The sequence below is a fragment of the Astatotilapia calliptera genome, chromosome 20 (genome assembly GCF_964374335.1).
Source record: "Astatotilapia calliptera chromosome 20, fAstCal68.1, whole genome shotgun sequence".
NCBI lineage: Eukaryota > Metazoa > Chordata > Actinopteri > Cichliformes > Cichlidae > Astatotilapia > Astatotilapia calliptera.
In genome coordinates, this window is record NC_137441.1 from 4,625,074 (window position 1) to 4,648,542 (window position 23,469).

Here is a 23,469-nt window from a genome sequence, read left to right on the forward strand (position 1 = left end):
TGAGCCTCACCTGCTCAGGTGTATTTTACATATTTAAGATTTTTTTTTCTTTTTGGGGTATGAAATAGATCCGTGTTTCTCCACCTTAATCTGAGACAGTCATGGTTCAGTTCTGCTCTGAAACTCGGGCGAGGTTTTCTGCTGCAGGGGAGAAAGTGGAAATAAGATGCAATCACAGCTTTGAGTTTTGTATTCAGACAGACCGCTGACTTTCTGTGGGCGGACGGTGAAGCCAAGAAGACATTCTTTAGTGGATTTCAAATTTTACAGTGAAGTTCAGATCTGGGGTCAGTTTCTGCACAATTCAAAAATCTACAATATTGTCTTGTTTCAGTTTCTCGGAGGGTTTATTTCATTTCCTTTTTCCACCAGATCGCCCTGTAAAGGGAATATCTTTAGGGTTTGGACAGATAAAACAAGAAAAACAAGTTTTGTCTGTTTTTGACCAGCGGGCAGTGAGATTAACTGCAAGTGGGCCTGCTGACCTGTGAATAATCATAAGCAGCTGCTTTTCACAAGTTTTAATTCTCCTGAACTTTAATCTGTTTCAGGTAAAGAGGAGCTGCCATGTTGGCCTCCTCCATCCCCCCGTCACTCCTCCTCTTCCTCCACATCCTCTCCCCTTTCTCCCAACCTGTGGATGCCTCGAAACATGTGGAGTTGAAGGGCGCCCCCCTGTCGCACCTGCTCCTGGATCCTGGAGCGGGACATATTTATGTGGGCGGGGTCAATAATCTGTACCAGCTGACCACTGGCCTCGAGGTGTTGTTGCACGTAAAGACCGGCCCTTACCGGGACTCCCCAGAGTGCCTCCCACCAATCGTGCTCCAGGAATGCCCATCAGCCAAGGACACCGACAACTACAACAAACTGCTGCTGATGGAGACGGGGCAGGGGGTGGAGCCAGGGAGTCTGATAGTCTGTGGATCACTGTTCCAGGGAATCTGTGAAAAGAGGTACGTCAGTTTACTGTGCTAGTTTTCCTCACTGTGTTCCCAGAGTTTATCCAAATACATTTTTCTCACACTGTATCTGTTCTTTGCATGTATCAACGGTGACTGATGTCTGGATTAGCCAAAACACGTATGAAGAATGACTTTTCTGTCCTGTCTTTCTCTGCAGGAATCTGTCCAATATTTCTCAGCTCATCTATCAGACGTCCAATCCCGTTGACACTCAGTACGTCGCAGCCAACGCTCCAGGTGTCTCCACTGTTGCCGTGGTAATAACCACGAAAAATAAGCAGGAAGGGGGTGGGGATGGTGACGTGCTGCGCCTGATGCTGGTTGGTCGAAGCTACACTAGCAAAGGCCCTGGTGACATCCCACCAATCACGACACGGCGGCTGTTTCCAGTGGTTCCACCCCGCAGAGCGTTCTCTCAGGAGGAGGAGCTTGGAAAACTTGTTGTAGGAAGTTACTCCGATTACAACAACCACTTTGTGAAGGCTGTTGTCCATGGCAACCATGTCTACTTCCTGTTCTCACGGCGGCACAAGAAGGAGTACCGGACTTATGCCTCTAGGCTCTGCATCTCTGATCGTAGCTTCTACTCGTACGTTGAGGTGCCGCTGCTGTGCCAGGGTGGGTATAACCTGGCACAGGGTGCATGGTTAGGCAACCACTCAGGTGAACCTCACCTGTTTGTCGTCATGGCAGCGGGGCAGGCGTCCACGCCCGTAGCAACAAATCGTTCAGCTCTCTGCGTTTATGGCATGGCGGAGTTAGACACAATGTTGCGGAGAGCACAGGAAGTGTGTTACACAGAGGGAGGACAAGGCAGCGGTGGAAAGGAGGAGGCCTACATCGAGTACGGCGTGTCATCAAAATGTCTCAAACTGCCGAAGGTAAACTCACAAACACCTGAGCAGTGTTGGGGTGATTAACAAAGTAATCTATGAATTTGTCCCCAGAGAAAGTACTCATTACGTTACTTTCTTGCTACTCTGTAACGTGACCTGAAACACAATGTAAACCTGAGGCTATGTAAGAACACAAAGCCGACATAACAAAGTTTGAAACCAGCTCAATGAAACTTCAAAGTCATCGCCACGATGATTTTGCTGTAGAAACATGAACAGAAGTGGAGGCTGCGTCACTTAATCGCTGCCTTTGTTACCTGTTGAAGCTCAGGCTCTGGATGCAGGCCTGGGGTCAGCATACGCTCAACTTTAACATCACACTGCCTTCTTCGTTAGCTCTGTATTAGCATGCTGTCTGTGCAGATGCTCACAAAGAGTCGATGTTAGCGGTATAACACTGTCATTTTTTGTCCTGGACACAGTTTGCACTTTATATAATCATGCTCTTGTAATAAAAGCGATTTCCATATCACCACTCAACAAATGTTGTTGACCACTAAACCATTTCCCTCCTCCTTGTACACAATCAAAACGAGGTGTTTGTTTTTTGCGTAGGGGTGCAGAAGAAAAAGTGAATGTTTTTTTCTTTCTATCTGCTCAGTGTGCACAGAACTAAAGAACCTTTGTAATGCAAGTAATGACATAATTGCAACTGTAGTGTAACTACTGAATTTTGTACAGTAACTCATTACATTACTGCATGACTGAAAAATATAATGTGGTACCAGTAACATGTTGCACCCAGCATTGGCACTGGGGGTGGCTGTAGCTCAGGAGGTAGAGCAGGTCATCTACTAATCAGAAGGTTGGTGGTGTTCATACCAAATATCCTTGGGCAAGATACTAAATCGATACTCTTCGATGCATCCGTCGGAGAATGAATGCTGGATAGAAAGCACTAATGTAGATTTAACACTTACCATTACTGGCTGTGAGTAACCTCCTTACCTGGAACACTCACTAGCTTGGTGCACATAATACATGCATAATGTATTTTGATTTTGCAAATCATTATTATTCTTTTTTTTTTAGATTGGGGGGTGGGAGGTAGCCCCTCCTAAAGCGAATGAAAGCTGTGGTTTCAGTTTTCTATGCAATAACTTTGTGGTAGGCTGTTCAAGTTTTTTGGCAATAGAGTTGTGATAATATCAGTTCTACGTTGAAAATATATATGAATGGACTGATGCCAAAGCTTCAGTTCAGACCACAAAGTCAAGCTTATTTGTAATCAGCTGATTTTTACCGTTCGACATGTCCAACTGGTAAATCTCATATAGGACATGCTTTTAAGCTGCTTTTCCCCACCCAATGGTTGCTCTGATCTGCAAGTCACTTTGCAACCCACCTCCACCCCAAGTCCTTAATTTCATGTTTTTTTTAATAAAGTTGACCAATCTGTTGTCTTTGCTGCTGCTCTCAGAAGTAGGTCCAAGCAAAGAGTGATAGAGCCAAATATAAACTCCAGATACTGCAGATGACAGAGTTAGAGCTACTGCTAGTAATGAGAGTGCAGTACAGAAGTGTGGGTGACAGTTGAAAACAATGGGACAGTAAACTTGTTCCAATGAGAGTCCAAAGATGATCCCACGGATCGCTGAGGTCCTGGTCGGCCAAGTGGGACATCGTATGACATCACATTTTACATGTGATGACATCACAGATTAGCAGCTGCTTTAGGCAAGAAGCTGTCGATGGTTGTCATCTGCCTCGCTGCTGACCTTAATACTATGTGTGTGTGTGTGAGTGAGTGTGTGTGTGGATTAGAGTGGTTATCTTCAGCATCTGGACTTATCATCAGACAGCTGCCACTCAAACACAGAGCTTGTAACACAGAGCTGACCCACATAGAGCAAAAATACACAGATTAAAGTGACAGGCTGAGTGGAAAAAAGCACGAGTTTTAAAGGTGAATGGAAGCAATATTGTTTGTGTTTAGAGACGTAAACAGATAAAGCAGGGCTGACCACATACCTGTGTTCACTGGCTTCTCTCTCTCTGTTTATTCATCTATCAGGTCTCTCTCTCAGAGTACCCCTGTGGAGGGGAACACACCCCCAACCCCATCGCTAGCGCCGTGCCCCTCAAAGCCACGCCCATTGTCAACTCCACTATACAGCTGACCGCTGTCACCACAGCAACTGAGGCGGGCCACACCATCGCTTTCCTGGGAGATAGAAAGGGACAACTGCAAAAGGTGACACCACCAACATGTTTTACAGCCGTTTCACACATGAAGTAGACGCCGTCGGTTGGGCCATTGACCTCAGTTACCCTTTCCCACATGTCCCACACAACAGCTGAAATGGTGCACATTGTGGCTGAACATGGAGCGATATGACACATGATGCTTAATCTCCCTGCTGTGAATTTAGCAGACAGTTACTTGTAGTATAAAACCGTTTGTACTCTCACATGAAAAGTTTTGGGGTGCAAATGCATATACGAATAATGCTTAATTGAACAGGCAATAACTCTAATGGAGCTGCTAAGAGACCAGCTGGTGAGACTGGTTTTTACTTGGCAGTGAAAAGGCCTGTTTAGGCGTTTGTGTCTCCATCTCTAGCTACAGGGAGGAATCAGCTGTTTCCTGTTTATGTTGTAACTGGAAGGTCTGAAGAGAAGCACCAGGAAAATGATCACACACACACACACACACACACACACACACACACACACACACACACTGAACAGAGCAGCTTGTAGCCTGAAGCTCTTTATAAGCAACACAATGATACACTCTATGTATGCGTGTGTGTGTGTGACTAACAGGCGTTTAGCTCGAGGGTGTGGTGCGTTTGGGAAGAGTGGGAAGGGTCACATGGGAGCATGCTCAGACTTTTGTTGTTGATTGGTGATTGGTCTCTCAGGTGCAGTCTGGTAAGAATCCAGCAGGACACCCCTGAAGCTTTTAACTGGGTGTAAGTGTGTGTGTGTGTACTTGTACATGTGGCTTATGAGGACCCAGTCTTACACATTGTTAGAGAGGACATTTGAAAAGTGATGAGATTCTGTACCCAATTGTTCTCGCTGCGGGACACCTTAAGAGGCATTTTTTTTTCCATTTCATTTCGAAGTTTTTATCAAGTTCAAGTTTAGGGTAAGGGTCCTGGGAATGCACCGTGTGACTCATAGTCCTCGCAAAGTTAGAAGGACAAACTTGTGTGCGTGTGTGCGTTAATGAGCTCTAATCTTGCCTCGGAGCCTCAGCGAGGTAAACAGCAGAGCTTTGATTCTCCCCGTTAATATTTAATCACACACACTGTAAATGTTTCAGGGCCTCCTGCTGGATCCTTACCCAGAGTGCACCTGAGGGACCAATAACCAATCAACAACAAGAGGCATGTACAAGTGCAACACCACGTTTTTTGCGGCGAACCCGGGCACATGTTAACTGCTGTGCTTCTGTTGGGATTGTGAAATAGTGAATCTATCAGAAAGGTGCTCAAGCACCAGTTTCTCCAGCATGTGATGCTCCTGCAGTGTTTCTGTGGGCGTGGCACCCGAGGCTATCCGAACTAAAGAAACACATATGCACATGTTTTCCTCCTGCACTTTAACATATCTAAAGGCAGAGTCCCCGCACTTGTTTTAAATTTTTGTGCGGATGTATACTAGAAGCACAGTGACTCCTGACTCCTCTGCTTGTAAAAGGACTTCTAGTTATATAGAAATCGATGTGAAAGCAGCTCTGGCTCCTTTGCCCTGTAGACTTTGTGGGCTCACTCACTTGTTTCAGGTCATTCAGGTCATTATGACTGGGGGTGGCTGTTCTTCAGGAGGTAGAGAAAGTCATTTACTAATCAGAAGGTTGGTGGTTCAAATTCTGGCTGCTGTAGTCTGCATGTCTCAGTATCTTTGGGCAGGATACTGAACCCCAAGCTGATCTCTGATGCGTTCAGCGGAGCATGAATGTGTGTGAATGTAAGATAGAAAGGACTCAGGTGTAGAAGAAAGTGCTTGTGTGAATGGATGAATGACAAATGCTGTATGAAGTGCTTTGAATGCCCAAGTTGAGTAGATAAGCAGTATGTAAGAACTAGTCCGTCTACTGTTGAAACACAAATATGGTTCTTTTAAGTCAGAGAAGATAGTCTTTGTCTTTTTAAATTGTTAAACATAAATGAACCTGTGATGTCCTCAGTTTCCCAGTCAGAAAAATCCTTTCCTCATTGCATCCTGTTTAAAAGAAGAAGACGGTGATGATGAAAATGCTCAGCATTAAACTCCACTAAGCATTGTGTTTTTAGGTTATTGCAGTCTGCGGTGCAGAAGTGTCTCCTGAACTCAGATTTACACCCTGATGCCTTTAGGAAAAAGCAGTAACAGTACTTCAATTCTTCTAAAAAACTCAGTGTTTCACAAACTCACAGCTGTACACAAGAAACGTGACAAAAGTATTTGAGTGAAGATTGAACACAGAGGGATAAGAGAGACACTAAAGCCCTGCCATACCTTTATACTTGCACACAATTGACCAATCAGTGAGTGAAGTGGCTGAGATATGGTAGAGATTTCCAGAGTTTCTACTTTGTCAGGATGCTGCTGTTCCATCTCAGCAAGAATAAAAAAAGACAAAAAATAAACTGGATGTGGCACAGCAGGATCGAGTCTGTTCAAACTCAAACGATCCTCCTTTCTGCATTTTTCACTGTCTGAATTGTTCTCTTTGTCACACGCTGCTGATAGTGCAGGTGCCTTGAGGGGTGTTGTCGGGGTGAAGCAGCTCCACCTGCTGGCGGGTTGTTGCTGCTGCCGCAGCGGCAGCAGGCACTGCTGCTTTCATGTTGTCACTTTACTGAAATTAAATGTTGATGATCATCATTTTTACTTGTCACAACATTTCAGCTCTTAGACGTTTTATATTTGCTGACACGAGTTTCTCCGTCTTGAGTTAACTTTTTCAAAATACTTCACACAGTCGGCACAGCAGGAGTCCACATGAAAGGATCCCGTCTCATCACTCGAGCAGGAAAGTCATTCAGTGACAAATACTGTGCAGCAGAGAAAGAGCGTTCTTTTGTTGTACTCAGAACAAATAAACAATGAACAGTACACAGAGATGTGTGTTTGTGTTTTAGTGGCATTAGTACAGATCCAGAACATCTCAGGGTGTGGATGGAGCCAATTAGTGAAACTGGGATGGAATCAGCCAATTTTCCGCCCTTCACTGAGATGTACTGACAGCAGGGAGGGTCCGACCAGGGCCAACCTGTTTCTCTCTGTCTCCGTGTCTCTGATCTGGAAGTCAGTCATGCCATCTTAAGGGGTTTGTCAGTACCTGAAGTTGGAGACGCGAGGCTTGCTGTAGGAACGGTGATTAGAGGAGGCACAGGTGTACCCCTCTGTGGATGTCTTTTCACCTGTGATGTTTAAAAGAAGCATTAGACATAGCGGGAGGACAATGATTCTCTTTTGTATTCATACCTTATGTTAGAAATCTGCTGTCAAGCTTTCTGCTTTTCTCCAGTCGTGTGTGTGTGTGTGTGTGTGTGTGTGTGAGAGAGAGAGAGTGTGTAGTTTACTATGGTTGTGGGGACCAAAATCCTGGTCCCCACAAGTTTGAAGGCATTTTTGAGACTCAAAATGTTGTTTTAGTGACAGGGTTACAATTGTAATTGGGTTATGGTTAGGTTTAGGGTCAGGGTTAGGCATTCATTTTTTATGGTTAGGATGAGGGGCTAGGGAAAGCATTATGTCAATTAGATGTCCCCACAAGATATGAATACCTGATATGTGTGTGTGTAACAGAATGTGTAATTTGTTGTTTGGTATAAAGGACACAAGGAAAGGAGGTGAGGAAAGGGATTGAGGTTGCACAAACCAAACAACAGAACAGTGTCGGAATCTGTGGACTCACCTGTGTTGTTGTTTTTCAGGTGTTGGTGATCTCCAATCAGTCAGGCCATCTGTATGGCAGCGAGTTGGTGGACAGTGGCAGTGCCGTCAGCGCTGATCTCCTATTGGATGAGAGCCAGGAACATGTTTATGTTTTAACAAACAGCAGGGTGAGAGACAGTCGACCTCCTTCCTCAGTTCCTGTCTCACTTTCTTTTCTTCAGTTTTTTCCCCCTCCTCCTTCCTCCTTTTGTCCCCAATATCCAATCAGACGATCCATTTAAGAAAAAATGAAAACAAACTGTTTCCTGTCTTTCTCCCAGCTGTCGAAGGTTCCTGTGTCATCCTGTGAGAAACAGACAGACTGTCGCTCCTGTCTCGCTGTCAGAGACCCGTACTGTGGCTGGTGTGTCCTGGAGGGAAGGTAGGTCTACCTGTCGGCTGGTGTTTTGTAACTTTTTAAAAGTACATTTTTATTCTTTATATCTTTTTGTAAACTTTATGTAAACTTTTTACTTTTTTTGTAAAAAGTCTGACTGACAGTAGAAGAAGAAAGTGTAGTAGATTTGGTTTGCTCACAGCAGCATCTGCACGTTGATGTGACATTGCTCTGACGCCGTTTTGCGTTTGGTTGTTTGTTGCTGTTACTAATCTGCAAATGTTTGTATTTTGTGCAGATGTTCCCGGAAACATCAGTGTCAGCGTCACCTGCAGCCCAACCACTGGCTCTGGAGCTTTGAACCAACCAGTCAGTGCGTGACAGTGCAGAGCCTGCAGCCGGCCAATCACAGCAAAGAAGAGCAGACGCAGGTAGGCTGCTGTTGTTTTGATCTGATTCTGACTGACAGCATTATGATGCAGTCAGCCACTCCCGCAGTGATGACAGCCTGGGTCAGGGCACCCTTAGGTGTTGCTGGCAGGTGTCTGTATCAGTCCAGGTTGAAGGAAAACTTGAGGTGCTAGTTCAGCAGCTCTCTGATTGACTGAAGGTTGCTGATTCTGTTTCAACACAGTTGTGTTGTTGTGTTGGCTGTGTGTTATTGCAGAGGCACTGCAAGTCCAGCCAGTTCCAATCCTTCAGACAAGATTCACAGCAGCCGATGAACATCTGCAGCAGCTGTTTACTGCTGCAGCGCTGACAGGATGAATGAAACATCTTCATATTTAGTGCCTCACCGAGTATCTTCACAGGGTTTATAAGGATCAGCACAAACATAGGAGTTATTGCGGTCTGAGTGAAATGAATTCAGACAATAACCTTTTAAGATTTTGTGATGTGAAGTAAAGTTGTTTATTTTTAAAATAGAAGGAGAAAAAAGTAACACTGTGAGCTTTTTCAGCCAGCACAGAAGTGGTTTTGTTCTCGTTTGTAAACCTAAAATATATAAATAAGTAAAGAAAAATAATAGAAAGACCCCAAACTGTCAATGGGCGTTTCTTTTTTTGACAGTAAGACAATGGAAGGATTGCTGATACGAGACACAGCTGCTCTAGAGACAGAGAGAAGGGTCCTGATGGAAAAGCAGTAACCGTGTTTCTGTGTTCGTCTCTCAGGTAACGCTGTCGGTCCCCCAGCTTCCCGCCCTCACAAAGGAGGAGTCTCTGTCCTGCATCTTCGGGCTCCTCCCGCCTCAGCCTGCCATTGTCATGGGAAACAGCATCACCTGCCAATCCCCTGCCCCGGAGCACCTCCCACCTCTGCCCACAGGAAGCAGTGAGTAGGAACTGTGGGCGCGTTCCAATTCTCCATAATACCATCCTACTTAGCATGCCAGAAACAGATTTAGTGTGTCCCAGTACACAGTGTTTCAGAATGAGTCTGCCAAAAATATCAGGAGGTTTAACTGCATGTGAAGCATTTTACAGCACGCAGCAGTTTGAGCGCCGGTGACAGAGTCCGAGTGCAGCACGCAGTGACAGTAAAAACGTCTTCATTCAGGTGTGCTACTGTGTAACTTCTGTCACCTCTCACCTGCAGATCACATGATCCTGCCCGTGTCACTGATGTTTGGTCATGTGACCGTCACAACGGGCAACATGACCTTCTATGACTGCATGGCTGTAAGCCGACTGAACCAGAGCTCCCAGTAAGTCACGTAGGCACAGTGACAGTGCTGTACGTTTATCTGAATCTAAATCAGTGATGGAGGAGACGCTGAAGGCCGTGGTGTGTGTTTCAGGTGTTTGGCGTGTGTCAGCAGTGTGTGGCGCTGTAACTGGTGTCCTCTGGATCAACTCTGCACTCACAACCACAGCTGTCCAAACCAGCACATCATCCTGAACCACAGAGTAAGACGGCCCGCTGCCCCGTCTGTCTCCATCTTTTTGTCTGTCAGCCTGTCTCTAACCCCGCCTCCTCTCTGTCTGCAGGACTCTCCTGGTCCTACTTCCTGTCCGCTAGTCTACGACCTACAGAGCCCTGCTTTAGTTCCCATGGGCCTGAGCGCCACAGTGGTGCTGCGGGGACGAAACCTGGACGTCTACACTGTAAGTCCGCGTCTCTGACCTCATTTCAGTCTGACGGGGATCTAAATGGAGTCTAATCGAATGGTCCCATTAACAGTTTAATGCAAAACACCAAAAAAATGTTTTTCATGTCTAAAACTGTAAAAACAGTCTTTGTTTGAAGTGGATGAACATTAGTCAGATCAGACTGATATTTCATGTTTCGACTATCTGGTGCCGCAACATCTGCTGTAACCTCCCAAAAAGTGACACTTAGCGTAACCAAGTTAGAGCTTTTGTTTCTTGGAGCCTGGTCGTTGTATCTGGTTGCACTGCTACACTGTTCTCTGTCTGAGTGTGGCGTGCACATAAACATGAAGCCGATTTGATGCTGTTCAATTTAGACAGTCTTCCTTAAGGTGCTTTATATTGTAAGATAAAGATCCTACAATATTACAGAGAAAACCCGAACAATCAGATGACCCCTATGAGTAAGTACTTGGTGACAGTGGGACAGAAAACCTCCTTTTTAGCAGGAAGAAACCTCCAGCAGAACCAGACTGTGGAAAAGAGCCAGAGATTAATCATAACTAACGATTAAATGCAAAGTGGTGAATGAACACGTAGAGAGGTGAGTGAAGAAGAAACGCTCAGAGACTGAAGAGTGTAGGAGTCTCTGTTAGTTTCCGTAAGCCTTGGCTCCTCATCGTGTTTCTACATCTGTGTCTGCAGCAGCTGTAGGCAGGTGTTTCCAGGAGTGCGTCAGGTCTTCTGGCTCCACAAAAAGGAAATTTTTACTCGATATCTGCTTGTTTGTTAACAGCAGCGAGTTCGAGGCAGCTGAGAGAATCATAAATTCATTTTCAGTGTTTTAGTCTGAGCTAATTATCAGGTTGCTGCTGCTGGATGGATAAATTAATTTCATTCTTATGGCACAGAATCCTCATCAGCAGCCTCAGTTACTTCTTCATCTTCAGAGCTGTTGTCATCAAAAAACCTCCAACATCAGATAAAAATTCAGCTTTGAACTAATCCTGAAAGCAGCTGCAGCTCCATCATGTTACTGTGATAATATGCACTTGGGGTGGCTGTAGCTCAGGTGGCAGAGCAGGTCAGCCACTAATCAGAAGGTCGGTGGTTCGATCCCAGGCTGCATCCTGGCTGCATGCCAAATATCCTTGGGCAAGAGACTAACCCCATGTTTGCCTACTGGTGGTGGTCAGAGGGCCCGGTGGCGCCTGTGTCCGGCAGCCTCGCCTCTGTCAGTGCGCCCCAGGGCAGCTGTGGCTACAATGTAGCTTGCTATCGCCAGTGTGTGAATGGGTGGATGACTGAATGTAGTGTAAAGCGCTTTGGGGTCCTATGGACTAGAAAAGCGCTATACAAATGCAGGCCAGGCCAAAAAGTATTGCTTTCAATTAAAATAAACGACCTCCTATATTATGTTCATCCATCAGTCTACTAATAAAACGTAAGCGTGTGCTGCAATTTATGATTTGGGACTTTCGGATGAATTTATTTAGGGTTAACCTTGGTTTACTCTTAACAAGAAACAAGATCAACATGTGCAAAACCACCACCTACTGACCAATCATTCCAACGCAGCAAAATCCTGTGAACCTCTGTGTGCAGATAGTGAGAGAGTATAGCAGGGATCTCAAATTCATTTTACATCATGAGCCACTGTGATCGTGGACCGAATCAGCGAAACCGCACAGTTTAACCACACACTTAACTCCTGAGACGCTTTAATACAACAAAAAAGTGCAAATTCAACAATACATCTCAGTTTGTCTGTGTGATACAATAATGATACTTTTGGCTTAAATTGTAAGAAATTAATGTGTAAAAATGTTGTTAGCTCAGTGCACAGATTGTTTTTTCTTTTTTCATGTTTTTCCTGTGGACTCACTGTAAAAATCATGAATTCCTGTAGTAGTGAAAAAACGGGAATGTTCTGTTATTTAATTGTTTATATATATCGTATTTACTTTCGTGTAGTATGAATAGGCGTGGGGGAGGTTTTTATCAGTAGTACAAGCTCTAAAAACACAGTTAAAAGTCTAGATTATACACCCTCCTTCACATTTTCAAAGACTGGAATCAGTGGCAGGCTGATTCTAGCCCCCAGGCTTTGTCTGGTACCTACTTTAAAGAGATTGGCCGTTTAGATGAAATGTAACCAGATAAGGCAAAGGTATCCCGGGTATGTTGAACTATTTTCGTGGTACCAGCCTTCGGGCGTTGGTCTGTTCTATTGACCTGAATCACTAAAATCAAACAGCTGAGTGTCTGTGTGTGGTCTCTCTGCAGGATGAAGCTCCGTATGTGTGTGTTGTTGAAATCGAAGGATCCCGGACTAATCTGACAGCTTCTGTGGAGAAAATGCACGACAACACGCACACCTTCACCTGCATGCAGCATCAAGTAAGAGACGCACGCAAACACGTTTGCAGATAATTAGTTAATGGCAGTAACCACACAGCTGATATTTAAATTTCTGTCTGTCCACCTGTCCCACTGTCTGTAGTTTCAACATCCAGTCAGTCAACTTCAGTATTCTGCTCCTGTCTACCTGCGGAGAGGGGAACGACGCATTGATGCCTCACCTGGACTCCGACGTAAGAGCCTTACCTGTGTGCGGATGTAGTGCACACTGAGGGCGTGGGCCTCCTTTACTAATATTTAGACAAAAAATAAGTACACACATGAAATTACACTTGGATTCATGACAAGTTTCTAGTGCCCAGTACTGTTTTTACTAGTGAATCAGAGTGTTGTGTCCCCTGAATCCTGAACTGTATGTGATACATAAAATAAACACAGACCAGGGGAAGAGGAAGCAGGGAAAGGGAAAGCTCCAACCTACGACAAAAGCCTCGCTGCAGTTACTGAAACCATATGTGGAATATTGCCAAGAAATGAAGGTTCAGCAGTAAGGATGAAAGGACATCAATTTCATGGTTATTTCATACAGCTCTAATACCAAAGCATTAGAAAATGAATGGTTTTAAATGTTAAAGCATTTTAATAATTCTAATTTAAACATTTGAAACTCAGATATTATCTTTATTAAGTCTTTGGATCTTTTTTATATAGTATAAAAGATCAATTGCTTATTAGAATTAGAAACGAGCAACTATAGATTTAACTATTTTTGATATTGTTTCTGGTATTAATATCACTACTAGTACTATTCAGTTTAAATATCTGCATTAACATTTTCTAGGACAGCTGTGTGTCATTCTATAACTGTGCATACAGTCTGAGTCTGTGTGAAAAACACTCACTCACACAGACTCATGCATTCACACAGTGATGAGGCCCACTGTGTTTGACCAAAGTCAGCATGTGGGTGAGGATGGGGGTTAATGTTTTCACAAAGACAGAAAGAGAAATGCATTCATGATATTTGTCTCCTTTTCTTATTAATATACAGTCCAGCTGTATGACTGCTCAGCTGGCCAATCAGATTGCTCACAGTGCAGGGCGGTGCCTAAAGAGTACGGCTGTGTATGGTGTCCTGGAAGCCCAGCCCCGAGCTGTGTGTACAGCCGAACCTGCTCCAGTAAACCTGCAGACACCTGCCCGCCTCCTCAGATCACAAAGGTGGGTCTCGTCAAAGTCCACGTAGAGGAAGTCCCGCAACTGTGCACCATACTGGATCAAATCCAGGCAGTAATTTTGATGCCCTGTCTGAGTGAACCTGGTATAACTTTAATTTCAGTGGTCACTGGGACCTAAAAACTGCATGTACAGAATCATCAGTCACATCCAATAAAAGCAGCTTCAAAGGTGGTTATTGGCTATTTGGGGGCAGGACAGCTGCCATCTTTGTGTTCCTACAATTCTCCCGCAGATTTCCGTCTCTCGTCCTTTTATAATGATCGGAAGATCAGTCTGTGTGTCTGCAGAGCTCGTTCAAACTGTTTCTACCTGTCTGTCTGCAGGTGGAGCCTGCCTCCGGTCCTCTAGAGGGCGGCATTCTGGTGACGATCACAGGATCGAACCTGGGCATGAAGTATGAGGATGTGGTGGGCGGCGTCACTGTGGCGGGTATTCAATGCCTGCCTCAGTCTAAAGGTTACAAGATCTCCACCAGGTAACATGATGATTACATTAGTGTTTACGGGATTCATTTATGCAAACGTTCAGCACATAACTGAATCACAGAGAGATGTGATGAGACCTCCCTTTCTGTCTGCTCTGTAACAAACCTGGCAGTCACCAGTTCAGCACAATAACATATCAATAACTGGGATTCTTGATGTCTTGATGATGATAGTCCAGAAGTTTTCAATCCAACAATATTCTTCTGAATGGTGTAAAACCACAGACACCCACTTGTAGACTGACGTAGCAGCCGTGACATCACCCACTGGTTAGTGAAGTCCCATTAAGAAGCCTCAAGTGAGTCTTTATGCTGTCGCCATCTTGGTGTTTTTAAACCATATGTGTGATCTGATAGAGAAACTGAGGCTCCTTTTAGCAGCAGAGGAGTCGCCCCCTGCTGGCCATTAGAAACCATGCAGGTTTAAGACACTTCTGCATTTTTACGATTTTATTTCGATCACAAAGCTGTGTACTGACTTCTGACACGTGAAATGACCTATTAAATCCAAACAGTAACAGGTCACCTTTCCGACATCATAATAAAATCAGAAACACTTCCAGCCATGCTTCAGTGCTCGATTGTGCTCATATGTCTCATATTAAAGCGCTGAAACAGTCTTCAGTGAACACCTTGAAACAGAAAAAGTCTAGAATCAGGTGAAATCCTCCAAGGATGCCACTCTAACGTGTCCTCTCTCATTTCCTTTCAGCAGCTCTAACATAGTCAAATATTCTTATTCCTGTCTGTGTGACACTAGCAGCCCGTTGAGTCACTTTTCTTTATTGCTCTAAGGAGCTCTACAACCTGTACAGCGCATAACGCCTCCCATCCTCAGAGCCTCGATTTAGATCAGGGAGAACCTTTAACAGGAGACAAATCTATCTGATGCTCACACAGGGAGAAAGTTCAAACACAAGCTTTTATGGAGCGAAGCCTTTTTCTCTTCAGAACTGATTCTGTTTGAACTCACTCCCTCGGGAGCAAAATCTCCATTCTGATTTAGCCTCCGTGCTTTATTTGAATAAGCTATCAGATTGAAATCTTCCGCATGACTTTGTTTAATTTTAGAATACTTTCACCAACTCAGCCTCGGGGATTTCGTATCTTTAGGAACTTTGGGACCTGCTCCAAAGTTTAAAACTTTATCAGTTTAGTTTTATGTTGTTATCTCAACTTCAGCTTGATGTTACCAAGTAAAGACAAACACGTTAACGCTTCCTCGAGGTTGGAACGAGGCTAAATAACAAGGGGAAAAAAAGAACTGGGTCACATCTTATTTGACCTTCATGGAAAATGTCACAAGGTCAAGAAAAGATGCAAAAGCTTGTGACAGTGAATTCTGTTGACGCTGGTCTTCCGTGATAAAACTACAATTTCAGTAGAGGGACTACAAAAACTTGTGTTCTTTGCTTGACGTTTTATGGAGGCTTTATAACTATGAACAATATAATGTAACATCAATGCTGGTGAAATAAAATGCTGGTATTAAGAAATATTGTTAAATCTAACATCTCCTAACCATATTAAGGCTTTTAGCATCTCTGAAATAGAATTAATTGATGCTAATCCCGAAATATCCCAAATGAGAACATAGCCAGTGTAACACTGTAACCCTCGCTTCACTTTGATCATTTTAATTAAGCTTATTATATTTCTAAATCTACATTACAGATAACACGCAGATTTTAATAAAAGGCTATTATAAGTTCAAAGCATATGCATTATTGTAAAAGATGGAAGCCGCAGCTGTAATTTACACGCTGGCCTCCATCATCGTGTCAGATATTTTTATCTTTGCTTTCATTAATAGTCTTATGGTGCACTCGTTGAGTTGTGGGTTATCATCATCTCCTTTGCTTCCATGAAGGATGCTCCAGTGCATTTGATAAATGAGATTCACAGGGTTTAACCAGGCTTGCTTATTATACGGTTGTCGCACAGGTACTTCTGGGTCACCTGATCCAGCCCTAACTATTATCTTAATCAGAAAGAAAATGTTTTAAAAAGTAAAAAGAGTGAGGATGAGACTGTTACATCAGTTTAAAAATCTAGAAAGTTCTGAGGATGGTTACTTTGGTTCCTGAGTTGACTTTTTCCATTTCTATTCCAGTGTGGAACCAATCAGGTTCTGAGGTGTGACATCTGTCGTGTAGGTGTAGACAGACTGCAGCGAGTCGAGTGTGTCTTATAGCAGGGCTATGTTATCAGAATATGTGATTTTGACCTTGAAAATTGATTTTCCAAAACAGTCACTGGATAAATAGATAAACACACACGTAAGTGACACACGTCAGAACAGTTGGGATGTGGCTATGGTGACTCAGAGCTCAAAGGAATAAACAAAAGTTGTTTTTTTCCCAGTGTTGTTCCACCAATAGGAATCTTCCACAGTCGGCACGCCAGTGTAGCTGTCCTCCTCTGCATGGAGACACACAAGCTCATGTTTGCTTTTTCTGTGTGTGTTTGTGTGTGTGCATCAGGGTTGTGTGTGAGCTGCAGCCTAGTGGGAAGCAGAAAGAAGGGCCCATCTTGGTTACTGTGGGAACAACTCGTGGGAGGTCAACAAAGATGTTCACCTATCAGGTAAGACTGAGTAGCCCAGTGTTACGTGGTATCTGGTCACCAGTATAAAGGTATATCTGATGTCTAACATGTTGTGGTTCAGGATCCCCTGCTGCAGGATCTCATTCCTAATAAAGGTCCCGTCTCCGGAGGAACCAGGCTGACCATCAAAGGACGACAGCTGCTCACCGGGCAGACGTCTGACCTGAGCGCCTTCCTGGGCACCCAGCCCTGCTACATGTAAGTACAACGCCACGGCTTCTGGTACTGCAGCACCAATACTACTACTTGCCTGACTGTCTGTCTCCTCGCCTGTTCTCAGAGTTGAAGAGGTGAATGACACGCAGCTGGTGTGTCAGACTGGTTCCAGCAATCGGACGGGTCTCGTCCCAGTTCGGGTTCTGTTTGGTAAAGCCGAGCGGACTATTCCAAACGTTACCTTCCATTACCTCGAAGACCCCGTCATCACCAGCGCCATACCTGCCGAGAGCTTCTACGCGTAAGCGCCAGTCGCCTTACACCTGCACTCGATCCTCACACACACGCACACCTGCTAATTAGCTGTTGACCGTTTTAGGGGTGGGCGTGTCATACGAGTGGAGGGCAGGAACCTGGATGTGGTGCAGCAGCCAATCATATCTGTGTGGGTGGAGCCTCTAGAGGTACAAAGGGTGAAACGGAAGAAACGACTGGCTCTTCTCACCTCCAAGCAGCAGCTTGTCTTTAACAGCACCATGACAACGGTAAGACAAACGGACCAATCGGAGACGAGCTTTTAAAATTCTTAGCCTGTCTCACGCCTGTTTTACCTCCCCGTCTGCCTCTCAGGTATCAGAGCGCTGCTCCATCCTGTCGTCCTCTCAGATGACTTGCCCGACCCCCAGAGTGAACCCAGAGGTCAAAGTTAAGGGCGTCTGGTTTCAGCTTGATAACGTCAGAGTCCACTATGAGAGCATCAAGGTACCTCCCATGATTAAAAGGGTCAAACACCAGGGTGGATTATAGTGAGAATACATCCTTGATGACTTCCTTCACTCGTCCAGTTTTCTTCAGCGTCTGGTCCTGTGACGTTTGATCGTACATCCACGATGCACTGCGAACAGGAGCTGCTCAGAGTCAGTTCTGCTGCTTTCATAGGAGCAGATTAAATCTCCAAAATCTGAATTTTGTCAGTTCAAATACTTTTTAAGGGGTGATACTGGGCTGCTGTATGGATTTATTGGAATTAGGAGTGAAGCGGCACACATGCATTTCTTTATCAAAGCCTAATTTTTTACTTCACTTTAAACACAGTGTGACGCATTAATATGAACAAATGGGGCATATGTTGTCACGTTGCTTCCCTAACGTCTAGCAGAGCCCCACAAAAATTTCCACTTCGTTAATTTTCACATAGTCAAATATAAAAGCATAAAAAAAGGATGCAGATGATTGAAAATAAAGGATGAGGCTCTAGAGGGATTTGAATAGCAATTTACTTAAAAGAAAAGGAAGGGACTGAAAGGGTTTTAAATAAAAGGAGATTAAAAAAAAGCAGATTTTAACTGGAATTATTCCCGAGGCTGAAAAATGAGGCATACGTGCTTTGAAACCTGCCTGACAGACAGAAATCCAGTGTGAATGAAGCCTTACTGAACAATTTTCCACTTCTAATGCTTGATGGAAAACCTTTTTGTCTCTCTGCTTGTCTGTCTTCCAGGGTAAAAGCTTCACTTACTATCCAAACCCAGTTTTATTTCCAATCAACCGAGAAAATCTAGATGTGCCGTTCCGTTTCAAACCTGGAGGAGTGATCGCTGTGGAGGTACAGCAACTGTCGTATGTGAATCCTGAGCCATGCAGACGGAATAAATTCAGATTTAACCTCCGTTTCTGTCTCTTTTCGTCCGTCAGGGCCAGGACCTGACCAGAGCCATGTCCAAAGAGGAAGTGAAGGCTTGGCTTGGAGATCAGGAGTGTGACGTGAAAACTTTGGACAGTACTCACCTGTACTGTGACCCTCCAGAGGTCCAACCACTCAGTGTGGATGACAGCCATGAACTTCCTAGCCTCAAGGTGATCTTTGGTTTTGAGCTGTTGGCTTTTACAGGGATTCATATCCAAGGCAGAGATGCTTTTTAGGGATTTTCCAGCTCGGTTGGTATACAAGGGCCAGTGGTTTACTCATTCTCACACTCAGCCTTTTTCACTCTCTGTCTGCATGTCTTCTGTTAGGTTTTCATGGGAAACCTGCAAGTGGACCTGGGATTGGTTCAGTACGACAGCAACTCTCTGCTGCCTGCTGTCCCATTGGCTGCTCAGATCGGTTTGGGGGCAGGAGCAGCTGTCATCATCCTGTCAGTGTTGGTCATCATCCTCATGTACAGGTAAGTATCCACCTGTGTCTGAAACCAGGTGTGTTTTTAGGCGACTTTTCTGTGCTGTTGTGACGTCTTGTTTTGGATTTTGTTTCCTCTCAAACGCCTTTATTTGTATTTTTGTGCTTAAAAAACAAAAAGGACAATCACTTCATTTTTGTCTGCAGTGACATTTTAAAAGTCGACTCAATGTTTTTATGAGAATATTCTTCATCTCATCATTAATCTTCAGTGTTTTTGTTTTGTTGTTTTTTGCTTTGTGCAGGAGGAAAAGTAAACAGGCTCTCCGAGATTATAAAAAGGTTTTACTGCAGTTAGAAACTCTGGAGATCAACGTGGGAGATCAGTGCCGCAAAGAGTTCACTGGTATGAAAACACATTTTAAATGAACTGCAAACCGTCGTATTGTGTTGGACTTCTTAGTCATCTGGATTTCCTGATGGCAGATCTGCCCAAAAATGTTAAAACTTTAAAGATTTACTGAGCCCTCTGTGTTTGATTGGATACATTTAAATTTAAACTCTTTACGTTTTTGAAATCTCAAGCTGCCATTTGCTCCTCGTATACCTCTTGTCCTTCAGACCTGATGACAGAGATGATGGATCTGAGCAGTGATGTGGGAGGACCAGGAGTCCCCCTCTTGGACTACAGGATATATGCAGAGAGAGTTTTCTTCCCTGGCCAGCAGACGGCGCCACTGAGTCGTCAGCTAGATCTGCCTGAATCGAGGAGGCAGACTGTGGAGCAGGGCCTGCAGCAGCTCAACAACCTGCTCAATAACAGACTCTTCCTCACCAGGGTGAGTGGAGATAGTGGGAGGAGGCAGGAGAATGACCATATGACGTCTAAGACTCACAGGTGACATTTTTTCTATATGCCTCTGTGTGTGTGTGTGTGTGTGTGTGTGTGTGTGTGTGTGTGTGTGTGTGTGTGTGTGTGTGTGTGTCTCAGTTCATCCACACTTTGGAGGCCCAGCAGGGTTTCTCCCAGCGAGATCGTGGCTACGTGGCCAGCCTGCTCACCATGGCTCTGCACGACAAACTGGAATACTTCACTGAAGTCATGAAGAGCCTGCTGCAGGACCTGGTGCAGCAGTATGTTGCCAAGAACCCCAAACTCATGCTGCGCCGGTACGCAAAGCAAAAGCAACTTCAGTCACATTAGAACTCAACAGGAAGTCTTTTCAGGTTTAAAGGTGTCTGTCCTACTGATGTCTTGGCTTGCCTGTTTGTCTTTCAGAACAGAGACGGTCGTTGAGAAGATGTTGACCAACTGGATGTCCATCTGCCTCTATTCCTTCCTGAAGGTAAGTGTCTCTCTGGCTCTGTCCCACTGCCTGTCCCATCTCACCAGGTCCCTGACCACATCCCAGTAGAATCATTGAGGTGTAGTCCATTTTTCTTTTGCCATAATTGTTAATTCACATTTCAGCAGAGGGTATCCAGAGATTGATACATTTCTTTTTGAGTGTTGTGAATTAGAACCAGTCAAAAAACACGAGATTGTCTCAGTGTTGGGTATAAAACTACCATGCATAATGTTGGCCACCCGGTCGCTGCTCTTTTTGTCTATCAGGAGGTGGCGGGAGAGCCTCTCTACATGCTCTACAGAGCCATAAAGTATCAGGTGGACAAAGGGCCGGTGGATGCTGTGACGGGAAAAGCCAAACGAACGCTCAATGACAGTCACCTGCTGCGGGAGGACATTGAATATTGCTCAGTGGTAACCAGAGTAACAGACATCACACTGATCTGCAGCTGAATCACTGATTCATTTATGACAAGTCATCTCTTTCTCTCAGACTCTGACAGTGCTGGTGAAAAACGGAGTCGAAGTTCAGCCATGTCCTGTTAAAGTGCTCGACACCGACACGATCACACAGGTACATGCTTGTTTGTACGGTAGGGCGGTGTCTATTTTTAATGCCTTCACACCTTTTGGTTATACTGCATATGATAGTAAGTGATATGTGATGGTGATAGTTATTGTGGCTACAAATATATGTTTGATTAGCTGAATAAACCTTGCTTGGCATAATTTCAATTCAATTCAGTTTTATTTATACAGCACCAAATCACAACAACAGTTGCCTTAAGGCGCTTTATGTTGTAAGGTAGACCCTACAATAATACATACAGAGAAAAACCCAACAGTCACATGACCCCCTATGAGCAAGCACTTTGGGTGACAGTGGGAAGGAAAAACTCCCTTTTAAAAGGAAGAACCCTATGCCAGAACCAGGCTCAGGGAGGGGCGGCCATCTGCTGCGACCATATGCTGCTGCATAAGAAATAATAGATGATTTAATAATTACTGATGTTTCATCAAGGGACAACTGTTAGGTCATGCAAGCAGCTATTAATCAGTGGCTACAGCCCATATAGCTGCAACTGAGGGCAGCTGTACTCTGTCAAAACCGAAGTCCTGATGTAGCTAACCTGCAAGCTGGAAGGCGGAACAGGTGTTAAATGATGATTTTAAAAAAGTGTTATTTTATCTAAACTGTATTGGTTATATTAATAATACTAATAATACTGTGTGTGTTCATTTGCAATGAAAAGCCCCTGCAGTTAGTAACTGCTAAAGTTAGCCACCTTTGACTAGTTTTCTTACTTTTAGAGTTTTCATTTAGGCAATTACTCTTTGGGGAAATGCCTACCTTCTTGTTTCTGGTTGCCGAAGGGTCCAGTGGCATTTGCAGTGTCTAGCATTGCCATCTTTTGTCTCACCTTTCTGACCTTCTGCAATGTAAGCCCCTCCCAGTCTCGCTATTTTTCACGGCTCACTGAGCTCAGCTACATCGATCCATCGATAAAAAGTGCCCTCTGGTGGCATGTTCTTTCTGTTGCACTACAATACAAAATTTCACTGCAGCATTTAATTTCAGATTCATAGAAGTAGTCGTCTATATTCTTAATTCCACTGGGATTTCTAAATACCTTTGTCACTTTGCTGTCTGCTTGTGTTCAGGTGAAAGATAAGATTCTGGATCAGGTCTACAGAGGAGCTCCATTCTCTCAGAGACCATCAGCTGACAGTCTTGACCTCGGTAAACACCTGTCTCACCTATCTGTTGTATGAGATGGCTGAAAGTAGATTAAATTGGCCGAAGCATTAGTGGGTGTTTTAAATATTCGGTTAGTGGATCTGAGAATGCATAGTGTCATCATATCCGTAGATCCAGACTGGCAGCTCATATGTACCTGTTTCTTTGTCAATAGAGTGGCGTTCAGGCCAAGCAGGTCATCTGACCTTGTCGGATGATGATGTCACAGCAGTGGTTCAAGGTCGTTGGAAACGACTCAACACACTGCAGCACTATAAGGTGAAAACAACTGGCCAATCGTGTTCCACCATCACCACCTTCTCTGCTCCTCCTTCCAGTTGTCCATCTCCTTGTTCACATCGTTCTCTGCTCTTTGGTTCTTCAGGTTCCCGACGGCGCCACAGTCGCTCTCATCCCTCGTTCTCAAAGTTCAGGTGGAGTGGGAGTCAACCAGGTCTTCCAAACTGGAGAGAGTAAGAAACACATCTTAACAGAATATCTCAATATTAAAAATATAATATAACCCTAAAATCTAATACTCCCAGAGATTAAAATTAATGTAGCACAAAAAAGAGGAAAAATAAAACTCTGTGTAAAAGTATTACACCAAAACATGGTGGCTGACCGTCTCTTTATGGTGGCTGCAGAAACGCCAATGCTGGAGGGTGAGGAGGAGGAGGGTCTCCGTCTATGGCACCTGGTGAAGAGCAGTGAAGATCCTGAAATCCCAAAACACAGAAAGAGCAGTATGAGGGAGAGGGAGAGAGCCAAGGCCATCCCAGAGATTTACCTGACCAGGCTGCTGTCTATGAAGGTAACACACATATCCTTACCTTTAAGCATTGTGGGGACGTCAGACATTGTGGGCACCATTGATTCTGGAGGTTAAACAGCAAATTAATTTCACATGGTGGAGATATGCGCAAAATAGATGTGTGTGTGTGTGTTCTGATATTAGTGTGTGTGTGTTGTTGCCATACCATCTTTTACCACTAGGGGGCGGTAAAGAGTTAACTCTCCACCACACACCTCCACAGACAAACTCTTGGTCTGAGGAGTGTGTGGGATAAACACTAAAACCTTTACAGGTATACCTGTTAAATTTAAGGTTATTTTTGTGCAGACTTGTTTGTTTGGTCTCCATTCTATCAGGTAGCTGTCCTTGCCATGTGATAAGTACAAACAAATACACGCCAGAGAACTGACCGCCTGGCTATCTGTCCTTCAACTTTACTTTTCTGTCTCTCAC

The 23,469-nt window shown here is 44.3% G+C and overlaps 1 protein-coding gene and 1 long non-coding RNA gene across 2 annotated transcripts in view; one reads left to right on the plus strand and one right to left on the minus strand.

Moving 5' to 3' along the window:
* On the minus strand, positions 1-941 carry LOC145423107 (uncharacterized). Its single transcript, XR_013904217.1, has 2 exons — positions 793-941; positions 1-697 (listed from the first exon to the last, which is right to left on the minus strand). It is a non-coding gene; the product is annotated as an uncharacterized LOC145423107 (long non-coding RNA).
* Positions 568-23,469, plus strand: part of plxnb3 (plexin B3) — a 29,233-nt gene continuing 6,331 nt past the window's right edge. The window contains exons 1-32 of the mRNA XM_026155157.2: positions 568-956; positions 1,123-1,846; positions 3,876-4,055; positions 7,738-7,866; positions 8,020-8,120; positions 8,374-8,506; positions 9,251-9,410; positions 9,675-9,783; positions 9,877-9,985; positions 10,067-10,183; positions 12,455-12,568; positions 12,672-12,762; positions 13,581-13,750; positions 14,092-14,243; positions 16,736-16,838; positions 16,921-17,057; positions 17,140-17,316; positions 17,395-17,560; positions 17,646-17,777; positions 18,517-18,621; positions 18,711-18,872; positions 19,032-19,183; positions 19,440-19,540; positions 19,756-19,973; positions 20,126-20,304; positions 20,414-20,480; positions 20,750-20,896; positions 20,976-21,056; positions 22,145-22,223; positions 22,396-22,499; positions 22,606-22,693; positions 22,868-23,034. Coding sequence (XP_026010942.2) covers positions 568-956; positions 1,123-1,846; positions 3,876-4,055; positions 7,738-7,866; positions 8,020-8,120; positions 8,374-8,506; positions 9,251-9,410; positions 9,675-9,783; positions 9,877-9,985; positions 10,067-10,183; positions 12,455-12,568; positions 12,672-12,762; positions 13,581-13,750; positions 14,092-14,243; positions 16,736-16,838; positions 16,921-17,057; positions 17,140-17,316; positions 17,395-17,560; positions 17,646-17,777; positions 18,517-18,621; positions 18,711-18,872; positions 19,032-19,183; positions 19,440-19,540; positions 19,756-19,973; positions 20,126-20,304; positions 20,414-20,480; positions 20,750-20,896; positions 20,976-21,056; positions 22,145-22,223; positions 22,396-22,499; positions 22,606-22,693; positions 22,868-23,034 — 5,043 coding nt within the window. The remainder of the gene's footprint in view (positions 957-1,122; positions 1,847-3,875; positions 4,056-7,737; positions 7,867-8,019; positions 8,121-8,373; positions 8,507-9,250; positions 9,411-9,674; positions 9,784-9,876; positions 9,986-10,066; positions 10,184-12,454; positions 12,569-12,671; positions 12,763-13,580; positions 13,751-14,091; positions 14,244-16,735; positions 16,839-16,920; positions 17,058-17,139; positions 17,317-17,394; positions 17,561-17,645; positions 17,778-18,516; positions 18,622-18,710; positions 18,873-19,031; positions 19,184-19,439; positions 19,541-19,755; positions 19,974-20,125; positions 20,305-20,413; positions 20,481-20,749; positions 20,897-20,975; positions 21,057-22,144; positions 22,224-22,395; positions 22,500-22,605; positions 22,694-22,867; positions 23,035-23,469) is intronic.